The sequence below is a fragment of the Aythya marila genome (genome assembly GCF_965140915.1).
Source record: "Aythya marila genome assembly, chromosome: 9".
NCBI classification, from domain to species: Eukaryota; Metazoa; Chordata; class Aves; order Anseriformes; family Anatidae; genus Aythya; species Aythya marila.
In genome coordinates, this window is record NC_139050.1 from 12,525,829 (window position 1) to 12,540,157 (window position 14,329).

General features: G+C 40.7%; 1 protein-coding gene across 3 annotated transcripts in view; it reads right to left on the reverse strand.

Moving 5' to 3' along the window:
- ARHGEF4 (Rho guanine nucleotide exchange factor 4) overlaps positions 1–14,329 on the reverse strand; it is a gene marked incomplete at its 5' end in the record, with an annotated part of 114,381 nt that overhangs the window by 90,871 nt on the left and 9,181 nt on the right. For 2 of the 3 annotated variants that reach the window (XM_082767020.1, XM_082767021.1), the window contains one exon: positions 10,228–10,357. In XM_082767020.1, coding sequence (XP_082623146.1) covers positions 10,228–10,357 — 130 coding nt within the window. Of the gene's footprint in view, positions 1–3,578; positions 3,824–10,227; positions 10,358–14,329 lie in introns of those variants that run through there. The other variant, XM_082767022.1, reaches the window with a different exon arrangement.

A 14,329-nucleotide genomic window follows, 5' to 3' on the forward strand; every position in this document is an offset into this window, starting at 1 on the left:
GTCGGGATTGGATTAGCAACAAAGGAACTGGAAAAGCAGAGACCTATTCACAAACTAGATTCTGGAAATATGCTAAAGGAAACGAACTTTTCAGTAGAGCTGTAAAACAGTGGTGAATGAGATATAGGCAGCATGAGCCTGGGATATGTCTTGCCTAGGAAACTGGGGTTAGAGTGCCCGTAGTGCCACTGAATCACTTGCTGGAGCAGTGTCACAGCTGACCTTTAATTTGGATGCCTCATGTCTTTTTGTCCCACTGAGATACATAAAGCCTGATTTTTAGAATTGCTGAGCAACCCTAGCTCCCACTCATTTTCTCACTGGAGTACTGCAGAGGCCAAACATTTGGAAATTGCTTGCAAGTATTTAAAAATAGGTATCTAAACAGCAAGGCTACTATTCTGAGTATGAAACTACATATACATCTCTTTTTTATCCTAAATCAACTCTGAAAGCCTCACAGGCCCTGTGCAAGGGTTATTAATGCTTACAAAGTCCTCTGGCATCCTCAAACGGAGAGCTAAGTAGAACTGCACAGCATTCCCTCTTTTCATGTTTATATTTAGCCTCAGGGAGAGGGGCTCTCTCATGTAACAACGTATATTGACATTTAGACCAAAAATGCCATTGACTGACATTAAAAAAGTAGAATTTTTCAATTTATATAAAGTCAATCTTTTTACATTTTTTTTTTCCAGATGACATTTGCAAAGCAGTTTGCACTGTAGAAATTGGTCTTGTCTCTTTCATTTCTTTATCATGTATACAACTTCCCTTTTGATCAATACAGGAAAGTCAACTCCAAAACAAAAGGAACTGTACTTGATTACTGAATGCAGAGGAAGAATTTAAATTGAAAACTGCTTTTCCCCCTTGCAAATTTGGGAGAACACTATCTTTTCTGTGTAGGAGATGTCTGCATTTCTGAGGTCACGAATTCTCAGCTATATACATGTATAAACATACATCCATCTTTACACTCTTGAAATCTGAATTATGTAAAAACCTCGAACTGCTGCATTCCAGTTGTACTGAAGATCTCTCACCTCCTTTTCACCTCTACATTTCAATCACTTAAATCTAGCCTCTTTCTCTGAGGTCTCAGAGAAGAACAAACTCAGTATGAAGATCCCTATAGAAAATTTTGTGTTCACACTGGAAGGAAAAAAAAAAACACCAAAACCAAATGTCTGCCAAGTCCACCTATCCAGCCTTAAGGCCACTTCTGGAAACCCAGAACCACTTATTAATAAATTGAAATCAGGGAAAGAAATTGACTCATCTTCCAGCCTTTTAAAATGCACCATTGGGTAGTTCATGGTGTCTGCACACAGTTTGTACTCATTTTTCCCCTGACTTCCTGACATGACACCCCAATGTGCTGAAGACTGCCATGCTTCACCAGCTTAGGTGAGGTGAAATCTTTCTTGGACACCGCTACGCATTTCAGTTATCGCTGCTTTCACACACACTGCCAGCTGCTATTGCTGCTGCTGTTTTTCTTTTTCTCTTTAAGCAGTACATTACATTTTCCATTCAAAAACCTTATTTAGCATGTACTTAAAGAAATCCTGCCTTGTTGCTCTGCTCGATAATTGGTGTTGATGGCAAGGAGCAGCTCCTTACCATGGCTGCCTCAGTTCAATACAGAGAAGAATACAGGGAGCACAGAACCAAAACAAAGTAAGTTCTTTGGGGAGATGCATTGCTTTTAAGGCTTAATCTTAACTCTGACCTAAATTTTGTTAGTTACTAGGGGTAACCTGCTGAGACATCTCTGCCCATAAGACACTTACCAACAATAGCATTTTTGAGGCAGCAAAGAGCCTGAATTAGTGATCTTTTATTATTATATTGATATAGCAATACTGTATTAATGAAACTTGATTTGATTTCTCCCTGTCCACAGTCTACTTCCATACAATTTTCTATTATATTTTCTCTTATCTCTACATTACCTGCTAAATGCATGCACCCACAAAATGACACCATTTCCCCCCTTAACCAGAACTTGGTGGAAATGAAAGGGCATTTAGAAAAAGAAGCTTAACTTCAAAGTTTGGTTTTGTTATCAACCTTGCATCTTTGATATCACTGTACATCATTTATATCAACTGACCTGATTAAGCTCAAGCTTACATCCACAGAGGACAGCTGACAGCAAATCCTCTAACACAGAGGTGACTGAAACTACAGTCACTACCCTGCCTGGAGCTCTTGAGTACTTTGAAAAAGGTTCCAGTGCCAGGGCTACTTTATGACAGTGTCAGAGCTATTCTGGGAATTATTTACATTCCCAGGTACAGGAGAAAATGAGCCAGCAGATGTGGATACAATTCTGCATCTCAGTAGCTTGTATTCCCAGCAACAGAGGGTCAACAGCCTGATCTCACCCTGATCTTTTTCTTCCTGCCCTTGGACTCTCAGGACACGCGGTAGGTATTCTGTTTCTTGGCCCCCTGGAAGGTCTGGTGTGTGGGTTACAAAGTCAGATAGGCTGGCCACCCTGCTGTAATCTCTCACTGTACAACAGTGCCTCTTCTCCCACTTTGGCTGAGGACTCCAAAGCAGCAGTGGAGATTTCATTAAACAGCCCCAAATCTACAGTAGTAGACGGAGTTAAGACCATCTGATTAGAAGCATGTGCAGCTAAAGAAGATCTCACAGAACTACACCTAGAATTCTTCCTAAGGCTTGCCTCTAGCTGAAAGCATCAAGTAATTTTATGAAGGAAATGGCAGTCACTGGTGGCCTTGTCTGAATTTATCTGAGAGAAGAACTCATTTGTTGCAGGTCTGCTGAAAATCTCTCTAGAGACAGCAACAATCAAGCAACAAACTGAACAGCTTAGCGATCTCTGGCCACTGAAATCATTGCCAGGCTCCTTTGCTAGTATCAGTTGGGAATGAGAAAGCTTCCTTCCCATGCTTGCAGTTCAAACATCCAAGCTCTAAACAGGCACATCAGTGATTAAAAACTAGAATGCCGGATCCAGGCATGGCAAGCAGAACAGAAGTGGGCTGTGTAAACATACCTCCAAAATCTCTGGTACAAAAAGGAATTAAGCCAAGGACAGGAAAATAGAAACCGAACTGGAACAGTAGGCTCAGGGAACTGCCTTTCCTTCTTTCAATACACAGTAGTGCAAACCCACTTAGGTCTCTTCTGCTGCACAGCACCTCGCTTGGATATTTTCTGAAGGCAACAATACTATACACAGGCACTTACACAGAAATGCCAGCTCTGAGTTTGGGTTCTCTATATATTTCAGCTGAAATAAGAAATGCTAAAATGAAAGGACAGCTTTTATCAGGTTTTCAGTGCTTCCCAAGCACTGTTTCCAAAACCATTAAGAACCTATTTCTTGCCTTCTGACCTAAGACATATTTTAATAGTCTGTGTTGTTCTGCCTCCGTTATAAATCTGCAGAGGGATCAGCTAGCAAACAATTTTTTTGGATACTTCTCATGACTAAGAGACTGCATTTCCCAGTGACATACTCTTTTTCAGGTTTCATTTGGTATCTCAAGGTCAGTGCAATATCATAGAGCAATTTAAAAAAAATAAAAGTCCCTTACCTGTGGCAGAGTGAAGGCTCTCCAAGCTCCAGTATCTGGACAGGACACCTCTCATCCCAGTACCACCACCGCACACCACCCCACTGCTGTCTGAATCTGAACCCGGTGAGAGCCCAGAGCTTCCACTGCTACTGCAGTTTTCTCCACTGTGTGCCCCACTGGACTCACTGGGGCACTGCTGGGTCCTCATGCAGGCAGGTAAGAGGGAGAGCCAGGGGCTCTGCTGTGCCAGGGGAGAAAATGGGCTGAGCACTCTGTAGCTGCTCCCAGGGCAGTGGTACCTGGTAGCGCTGTCTGAGGACTGAGCTGGATTCCTATCCTCCTCTCTGCTTGTCTCGATGCATCCTGACATCATAGGGGTCCACTAAGGAGGCTCCCTCTGTGGCATTTCAACTGCTCTCAGCTGCAGCTTCTAACAGCTGATTTTTATTACAACCAATTTCAAGGCATTAAAAAAGCAAGAGTGGAACAGAGATCTTTCCTCATAATTTAACAGAGCTGTCAGATTAAAAATAAGTAAGTGGAAATAGTAGGATTTCATGCTTTTTAAAAATGCCCAAGTGAGAGAGACCTTGTGTTATCTGCTTCCCCTGAGAACTCGGAAAGGACTTAACATATAAACTAATCATGTTTAGAACTGGCTGTGGCTGCTGCTGCTATTAAAAAACTATTTTTGTAAGTCCTCAGAAAAAAAAAAAAAAAAAAAAAAAAAAATCAAAGCCAGAAAAACACAGATTGAGATCTGGGGAGGTTGCAGCTGGGAATTTTGAAAAGTCATTTAATATCCACTCACAGACTATAGACTTGGGTTGGTCTCTATTTCAATGTGGGATCTTTGTTAGACCTCAGTCCCACTTGAAACAGCATCGCTATTTTTAATTAGATGGTTCTATTTCTCATTACCTAGCATGTGATGCAGTATGCCCCTGTAAAAAGGATTCTGAAACAATGGTAGTTTCCCAAGAATGGAGAAATAATTATACCATTTAAGTGCTTTGAAACACCACAAAGGTTTTATGGTAAAGGACATTTCCAGATCACCACTCTGCTAGAGGTATATAAATACCTGCCTTGCAATGGTAGATTTGTTGGACACTATCAAAAATAATTTAAGAGTAGCCACATAGTTCGTACCATGTATGGCAAAAAAAACTTTATAATGTGCTTGTCACCAGAATGCGTGTTTTGATTAATAGATCAGAACTAGATTGCTTCATTGTGAACTTATCCAGGTCAGCTCAATGGTGGCCAGGTGAGATTCAGTAACTACTCAGAAGGGTTTGGACTGAAGTGAACAAGCAGCTCAGCACCACAAGCACAGCTGAGTGTAATAATGTTAATACATTATTAACATGGCCAAAGCCAGCTCCAACAGTGAGATCCCTTTATCTATGCAATAGCAGGGAGTACTTTAGGTCAGCAGACTGTTGTCTTACTGATTATTTACTGAAAGAGACATCCTTTGCCCTCCATCACTGAAGTTTACTATCAAGCATCCAACCATACTAAGACAACTTTTGAGCTTTTGAGTCCTTAAACATTTCAGCTACTCCTTACAGGAACCTTACAAGGGTCTCCACAGTAACAGCAACAAATAAAATAATCTCTCTCCAGTTGACTGTTAGCAATAAATAAATATATAAGTAAAAATCCTTCAGTTATCATAACATATAACTATCAGAATGTATCTTATCCACTTGCACCAAAATATCTTCCCCTAATGCCTCCCAATACAGAAGTGGAAATGTGTTCTCCATTTGACTGCAGTAGAACCACTCTTCTCTATTGATCTAGTCCTCTCAGGGCCTTTAGAACTGCCTGCATTAAAGTACAAATTGAGAGAAACACTGCCTGATTATAATAACAGGGGAGAAGGTAAGTAAAGTGTAAACAACAGAGGTGAACGCAGCTGTCTGGTGGATTTAGAACATAGAGAAGAGGAAGGGACAGTGCAGGTCCCTAGACATGAGAGGCACTAAGATGCTACAATTCAGTACCAGCTACCCTACTTCTGCTCCTTCAAATCTATGCTTGATACATGAAGAAAACTCCAAGTAGCTTTACCAATTCTTGGCTGAACTACAAAACCAGACAGTATTCACAGAGACCCTGTAGCAACTGCCCTTGCTCTGCCCCCAACCTGCTTCGGACACTATCTGTTCTTCCGCTAACCCTCCCACTCTCTGAACTGAATACGCTTGGCAAAGACCAAAAGATGTTTATTCAGGGCCAGAGACAATGGTGCTGTAATCCTAGCAGAAGGTACTACTGCAGTATGCATATGCACTGGAAGGGCATTTTCTAGTGCAAAGGAAAAACACTACAAGGCCAAGCTTTGGAAATAACAATTTTAAATCAGTTTTAAAACTACAACCCACTACAGAGGAGTTCCACCTCAGTACAGACCTCATAGCCTTTTTTTTTTTTTTAAACCTACATTGACTTTTTGCTGTGAAATTTGATAGAGAAGACAGTACCATTAAAGTTGCCGTAGCAGCAACTGTCTCCAATTACAGATCAGGGATCTCACTGTGCAGCCTGATCAAGCTAGTCAAGGTAGCCCCAGCCTTGGACAGCCTGATCCTTAATATCTGCTGGATGCTTTAGACTCTATCATCTCTTACCTTCTGAACAGCAATTGCCAGGATCATTCAGGATTTGCTAGGATCTACTTTTTCACTCTTTACTCCAGAAAAAGTTTTTATCGATATGCTAAATCTTTTACCTCAATAGCTAACATATACAATCCCACTCAACCTGCTATGACAAATTTTCAGGAACTCGGCCATCACTTCTTGGCCCAGATTTTTATGTTGGATGAAAATATGAGTGAGCACACATTATCAGAGACCTCACAGAGTGTAAATATTTGTGGCTGTGATTAAACAGAATCAAGGCTGACATAGCAGGTCTAAGATATCTGTGATTCAGAGAGAGAGTGAAAAATACAATAGACAAAGCGATTGCTTTTTAGCCACTTAAATTCAATGATACTTCCATGGGTTAATATTAGAATGGTATTGACACTTCATGCCACAGCTGCAATGATACATTTCTGCATATTTGCACACCGCTCTTTTGTGTCCCTTCAAGAACTAAAATGGGAATAAATAGTTCTGCTTATTATTTTTTCTGAACAACAGGATTGCTAAATATTTATGAAACATAATGAAGTCCTGTTATTGAAGCTAATATTTTCCCTCTTGAATAGATTTCTCCACTGGTTGTCAAACTTCTTCACGTTAACTGTTGCCAAGTGTGAGCTTAACAGCCCATCTATAGCTGGGAAAATAAGATGAAAGTTGGCCACATGATGTTAAGTAAACAAACAGTCCTTTTGCCTCTGAGAAAAACTTTCCGTTATACCAATCAGGCCAGAGGATAACTCAGAATCATTAAGTGGTCACTGTTTTCCAGGCTCTCAACAGAAGACTTTGAGAACTTGGCTTGCCTATTGTTACTGCTCATGTAAGATTTCCAAGGCCCTTAGTATGTTCATTAGTACAGGCCAGCCAGAACAAATGTATGCATCTCAGGATGGTATAACCAACACCACCACAGCAGTAGAGCACCAGGGCATCTGTAGATATATGATAGCAGGAAAGTTAAAGATCTTTGGCTGTTTAAAGACACAGGGAAAATTGCTAGAAAGATTCAGCCTGCATTTAAATAATGATTTAAAATAATACAGGCTTAAGGTCTGTTGTAGCAAAGCTGCATGAGACAAATAAGACCTTGTAATACATTAATTATGAGTTCCTCTTATTATGGGAGACAACAGATCTTGAAGGTTTAAGGGTCATATGTGACCCTATCCAAAAGTTTCACAGATTCTCTTAGAGGTAGCAAGGGTAAAACTTCTGTTAGAAGGTAACAAGGACAGGTACAAGGTAAGAAATGTCTCTAGCTAAGAAGCACAGGAAGCAGTAAGAGATGGGACTTCTAGAAACTACAAATCCAAGTCTTCGATAATTCCGTGTATCTGTCAACTTGTGACAGTCTCCAGCTGGTAAGTCCTGATGAAGAAGCTTGGAAATGGCACCTCCCTCTGCTCTGGACCTGTGGGCTAGTAGCTCTCATCCCCAAACTGCCCATCCCCTAGCTTGGGCCCAGTCTCAGCTACATCCATCAAACAGCTTCCCAGCAACACAACCCAATCTTAGGCAATGTCTTCATGTTGCAAATAAACAGATATTGGACTTGGTCGAGAGATAGGGAAGGACAGAATACGTAAAACAGCCAAAGGACAAACATGCTGATCCACTGCTTTAAAACCCAAAGCCTTGTTACCCTATTATTGCTCCCTCCTGTAATTGTGGGCCCTCTCTATCAGCCCTTTCCTGGTGGGTCCTGGGTAAAATGGTCTCAAGATTTCAGAGGCTGCCCAAAAGGTAGAAAAGTATTCCAATATCTACATTAGAAAGTGGCTTGTGTCCTAGACTGGTCTTTCACTCTAGCTTATTCAAATAGCATGGTAAGTCAGGCAGTAAGGGACAGATATATCCCGCAAGGTGCAAGTTGAAGACGGGCATAACAAGACAACTACAGGGAAAAGATGCATGATACTCAACAATAGTACCTACCAAAGCATGTGGTAAAGCCAAGAAGGGCCCTCCAAAATGTTTAAACATTCCTGATTAAGCACATTTTTCTGTGTGTTTGTTTGCTGTTTTTTTGTTTGCTTGTTTTTGCTAACCTGTGTGTGTGCTTAACCTCTGTGTTTCTCTGGGGGAGGCTCAAGACTCTGTCAATCTTTGCTAAATAGAGATTAGTAACACCTCAGCTGCTCTTTATTTCACAGATGTTAGAGCCATCTACTGGTTTCTTACAGTTTTCTCAAGTGGCTGCCCTAGACAGAAGTGGTAACAGGAAGGTAGTCTGCAAAACTTGATTAGAGATCAAGAGCACCACAGCATGGCTGATTCTAACTGCTGGAATATCCATATGACAAGTCTGAGCCCATCTCACTTCTCCCAATTTGACATAAAGGTAGAAAGAACAATGTCTCAGTGCCCTAGTGCCAGTGACTGGTCTTGGAATCTAATGAATACAGCAGATATGGCATTAAAAAAATCAAGCCCTTCTCCCAGCACTCATGATATATTTTAGTTGGGAGCAGGTGGTCTCACCTAAATTAGTAAGTTTGTACCCAGCTGTACTCTTGTGCTCAGGTAATAAGTAGATAAGTAGATGCATGACAGAAGTTTCACAGACATGCGTGCCACCTTTTGGGCTGGGATCATGTCAGCTATCTTTTTATACCTGAAGAACTAGAGGGGACTGTGAAAAACCAAGTGTCCCATTTCTAGATAGCATATAGACAGCTACAGGACTACCAATTAGTCCATATACATCTCCTTTTCTTCCCCTCCTTCCCCCCAACACTCATATATATGTGTGTATATATACACACACAACATATACATAAATATACATACATTATATTAACTCTCCCAGGTCCCAGTTGGGAATTATCACGAGATTTGTATCAGCTGTGACTCAGAAGTTACTTCTATGACAGTGGCACTTAGGGATTTCAGCTAATATCAGAGACATACAGACAACTTGACAATGACAGGTTTCCATCTGGGATTTCCACAAGCTGATGTGGCAGCTTTTAAAATTCAGCCAGAGAGCTGGTCCTAAGTGTTGGGGGCAACACCAAATGCCTGTGACAGCAAATGATCAAAGCTCTCAGTGCTGAGAGAGCAGAGGCAGGGCTCCTGACACCATGATAAGTAATTTTTTTTTTCTTATTTCCAGACAAAACCTCCTGATTCTCTGCACAAGTTGTACTATGTATCAGAAAGCAAAACAGTTTTGCTTGACAAGATATTCTGACCATTCGACTCTGACGTAATTAGCAGAGTTATGGTTCCCTAATTAGGTAATTCCAGTAGTGCTTAATGAATGGTACAAAGAGACTTTCGAGGCAGAAACGGCAGCTTGGCACCCAACTGCAGTTGGTGTTTCCTGCCTAGATTCCTAGCTACCAAACAACTCCTCTGTAGCCTGTTTTTCTTATCCCACCCCAAGGTTCTATAATAGAGATATCTGCAGCGTTTGAGTCAGCACTGTCAGATGAAGAACTTAAAAACCTAGCAAAAATACATCTCACTGTTTAATAACGTCTTACATTTTAACACTGAAAAAAGTGTCAATCACTGAAAATGAAGCAGACACCATACTTCATGTGCATTCCTTGTAAAAATAGAGCATACTTGTTCTTTAAGATGATTTGTTTAAAGTACAGGAAATTCTATCTCTAGAGGATCATTTAGTTACTTTAGTGCCTAATTAGCAACCTGAGAAGAATCTCACTGTAACTACTGTAGTGCTCTCCAGCAAATATACAGCAGGGAGTCTGATTTGTCTACAGAAACCTAATTCAAAAGTGTGATATATATGACATCATCCCAGGTAAGATAGAATTCTTAGGGGACAACACAAGTGTTTTTACACCAAGCCGCACTATCATTGCCTTTAGTGAGCTTTTCTTTACTCTAAAGCTAACCACTGCCTTCAAGTAGATTTCTACTCAGATATGGATGGAACACTCAGTGAAAATAGGTTAGTGCTTATCATTCAGTTTCCATAATCAATAAAGCAGAATTTAATTGTCTTGCAGTTCATGTCAAAGTGTACACACCAGGAGCAGAGATGCGCCGTTTCCAGCCCACGCAGTCCAAGCCTGTTGGAGTGCTCTGGGAAAATGGATGCAGTTTCAGTGGTAGGATGTCAAGAGCACCAGCAGATGTGATGGATGCACTCATTCCAGCCTGCAACAAGAGATAGAAAACAAAGACATCAGACATTAAACTTACATACCTTGGAGGACAAAATACAGCATTCATCACAGAGCAACTCTTTCCCCATCTCATGCCTGCTCATGTAAGTAGTCCATTAGTAGATACATGTGGGTGGCTAGAGAGGACAGAAAACAGCAAGAATGCAGGGAAAGCTACAAGGTAATAACAGGAGAAAGAGGATAACCAGGTACTGGATTCATGTTCGCATACTACCATGCGTACCTACATTCACAGAAAGTCACATTCCTTCCTATGAAGGACATCACCACAAGAAGTCCTCCTACCACCACCTACAGAACTAATTAACCTTTGCTTCCTACAACTTTATGTCTCATAATTGCTGGTTTGGTATTTAAAGAGTAAATAAGCCTTTCCCTTTCAGAGATTTCTTAGTAATAGTACATAGCCATAAAGGATGCAGCCAACACTACATTCTACCTTTCAGTTAAAGGTACAAATACGATCTCTCTCACCTCTACCTGTTGTTAGTTTTGTTTGTTTGTTTTTTAATAATTTTTTTTTAATAAATTTTACTGTCATAAAAATATTCCGACCACCCAGACTAACCGACTCTGTCATGCAGATGTTCATTTCAAAAACTTTAAGAAATACGGCAACAAAATCCAAAACGTAAGCAAGGCTGTTGTACTTTTTCTGTGTCAAAACCAACATTTTCTGACAATTCCGCCACACCAAGAGACAATGGTTCATCGATAAAGGGAAATGAGACCAACATTCCCCTGGTATGTCATCAAGAAATCACTTAAAAATGAGCAAGACACTATAAGATTGTAGATCATCTGACAATGAGTGATAGAGACTGCAATCAAAGTCACTGAAGCTTGCGGTACATAATGCAGATACGCTTTTCTTACTTTTTTCTTCCCTCTCTTTTCTCCAACCCATACCCTTCCTATGGCTGGCACACACAGAAAACAAACATCAGTGACTGCAAGCGACTGGGAGACCAACTGAAAAGCAGCAGATCAGCAAGCATTGGTTCCATGGGCATAGCCATCTTTCACCTCTGCGTGGCTACTGCCCTTTCCTTCTGCTCCTGTGACATTCAGTTACATCATCACCCTTCACAGAAGGGAGAGCTCAGGATATTGAGATGCAACAGTTTATCTATGATCCTTCCTCCTCCCTGCCAGCCCACACCATACCACATCAGCATAAAGTCCATTGAGTAGCCTAGATGCTAGTCTCTTCTTTAGAAGATGGCTATTAGCCAAAACATCCTTCCAAAATGAAACAGCAAACAGCCTACTGAATAGCCACATACTGCCCAAGCAGCTGAGAACGCTGCTGCTCTGTGCCTGGTTTGTTTTATTCTTCCTAGACTTACTTTCCAGAAACATAACACAGCCAATATTTTGTCGCAAATCACCATCTCCAGAGGGACAGCACAAACCCTGTTCAAATTAACCTGAGCCGCGCCTGCTTGTCTAGAAGATCACAGCAAAGCCCCAGAGGGAGCACACGCTATTCCAGAGACAACAAAATCAAGCAAAACAGGGAGAATACTGAGCTATAACTCTGAAAATACCAAGGGTCTAGATTAGTTACATGAAAGGTGACAGAAAAAAATATTATTCTGTTTAAGACTAGGAAGCAGCATACGCATCAGGGATCTGTTACAGTTAAAAACTGCAGGGTTTATTCTTACTACTCCCCTGGACATCAGAACAGGTTTCAGGTTTGGACATCATATGGTTTCTACTGCAGGGAAGTCTGGTCTGTACAACCCAAAGGCAGGAGAAGAAGCAGTTCCAGAGATGACAGCAAATGTGGGCAGGGTTTTCCCCATCCCACAAAGGAAGGAAAGGGAAAGGAGGGACAAGAATATAGTAAAAATCCCTCTTCTACATTTTCTGCTATAGATTCAATGGGATTATTTCTATGCTTTCATGAGCAGCAGTTCAGTCCCTGGCAGAGGCATTTCCCTCTGTTGCGTTCCTGTATTTGTCAAGGAGGAGACTTACTTCATTCAATCCCCTTTCCAAAGCATCTTCATTACCCTCTTGAAGTGTATCTGAGGTGGCCATAATGCTCATAACCATAGGAGTGCACAGCAAAACTTCATTTTCTCTTATTTCAGATAGGGTAAAATCAGGTTTCCAGGAGCCATACTCAGGACAATAAGCTGAAGATCTATTTTTCACTGCTTCTCATTTCTCTTTCAAAATAGATGACAGAGCTTTGCTGCACTATACTCCCCTGGGCTTAGTCCCCAGTGAGTCTTTTAGGAATCTCTCTAATTTGGCAGTGCAGAAACTGTGTTTTAACAAATGCATGTAGAAGCCACGTCTGTGCTTTATTACTATACACTAGAGAGGCCTCAAGCTTAAGTCAGGTTTTAACTTTTTCTTAAGATAGAAAATTGAAGAATGGTAGCAGACAGGCAGTTAGGAGATGTCACTAAATCAATTGCAAAAATAAATTCCAAACCAAAGTCTATCACCATTACATGCATTAGTTGTTTGGGGCATTGTGTCTGTTCCAGCTAGGGAGTTTCTAAAGCTTTTTGAAAAATAAATGAGTAAAAAAAAAAAAGGAAAAAGGAAAAGCGTACCAGGCTACATTGCAAAACTCTTCATCACGTGAAAGGCAAAACCAATGGCCAAGCAAAAGAAAGCAGACACATGAATAACCACGTGAGTTTCTCTTATTCCACTTTGGAAGATGCAACCTTCAGAGGTTTGCCACAACCTGCTAAACGTTAACACTTTAAAGTAGAACATTAGAGGCTGCTCAGCTTGTTACTGGTAGCATTTCATTATAAGGGACAGCTGGGTCAAGCTTTGAGTTTGACTCCAGGGATTTACACAGATTGTTTCCATTTGAAGCAGAATCAGCAACCCACTGGGCCTGAGCAAAACAAAGCCCAGTACATAGAATTATTTAGCATTGCCATTGCAGTGGTTATTTTTTAGTCTAAAGCTAGTTTCTTGCTTGTCTGCATCTGAATCCTGCTAGCCTTCAGGATAACTTCATATAGCCACTAAACTCATTTGTGTACATGGACCTGAACAACAGAGTAGTAGCAGAAGTCAGCACTGAAAGTTAAGAATTTGCCTCTGTTCATCCCTGGTGTGCCCTATTCACTTATTTCCACAACACTATGGCATTACATCACCTTGTATGCTGACCTGAGCCTCACTTAACCCAATATGAATTAACAGAACTGAAGCCACACATCCCAAGACAGCCATGTGTCAGGAAACATCAGATTTGCAATTTCAGATCTAAAGCTCCAAACAGTTACCTTCTTTCAGTTGCAAAAGCACAACAGACAATGAAAATTTTACAAAGCTTCTTTTGTGATAATTTATTTCTCCTTATTAGAAGGATTTTAGCATCCTTCTAAAACTGCCCCCAAACACTGCAGCTTGTGACAGCACTCCCACCGTATATGATGGTATGAATAAGACAACACTATTACAGGAATAGAGCATTAAAAAGAATAAAAAAAGGAAAATTTTCCTATAAAAAATATGAAAAAGAAGCTACATGGTGACTATTGTGAGTAAAAACTACAGGCTAAAGAATGCATTCGCATGGGCATACTGGAAATAGCCCTTGAATCCCTACACTTGTTTCAGTCAAATTTGGCCTTCCCACAGAAAGTATCAATAACATACACAACACACTCAAATCAACAGAAATAGCAAATAATAGTAATAATAAAACAGCTTTATACTGCTAGGTATTTTGTATTCAGAACCTTGTTCTGTTTCTATTCACCTCTGCTACACAAAGAAGAATAAACCAGAAAGGCAACTCAGCCCCCCACCATCCCAAAAAAAACAACAACAAAAAAAAGATGGTAAGTGAGGATACCTCAATGGGAACTGGGGCAGCTGCTACCCATTACACAGCTGATCACAATTTAGAGGTATGTTTGCACCAGAAAATAAGGGTGGAAATGCCTAAAGAAGT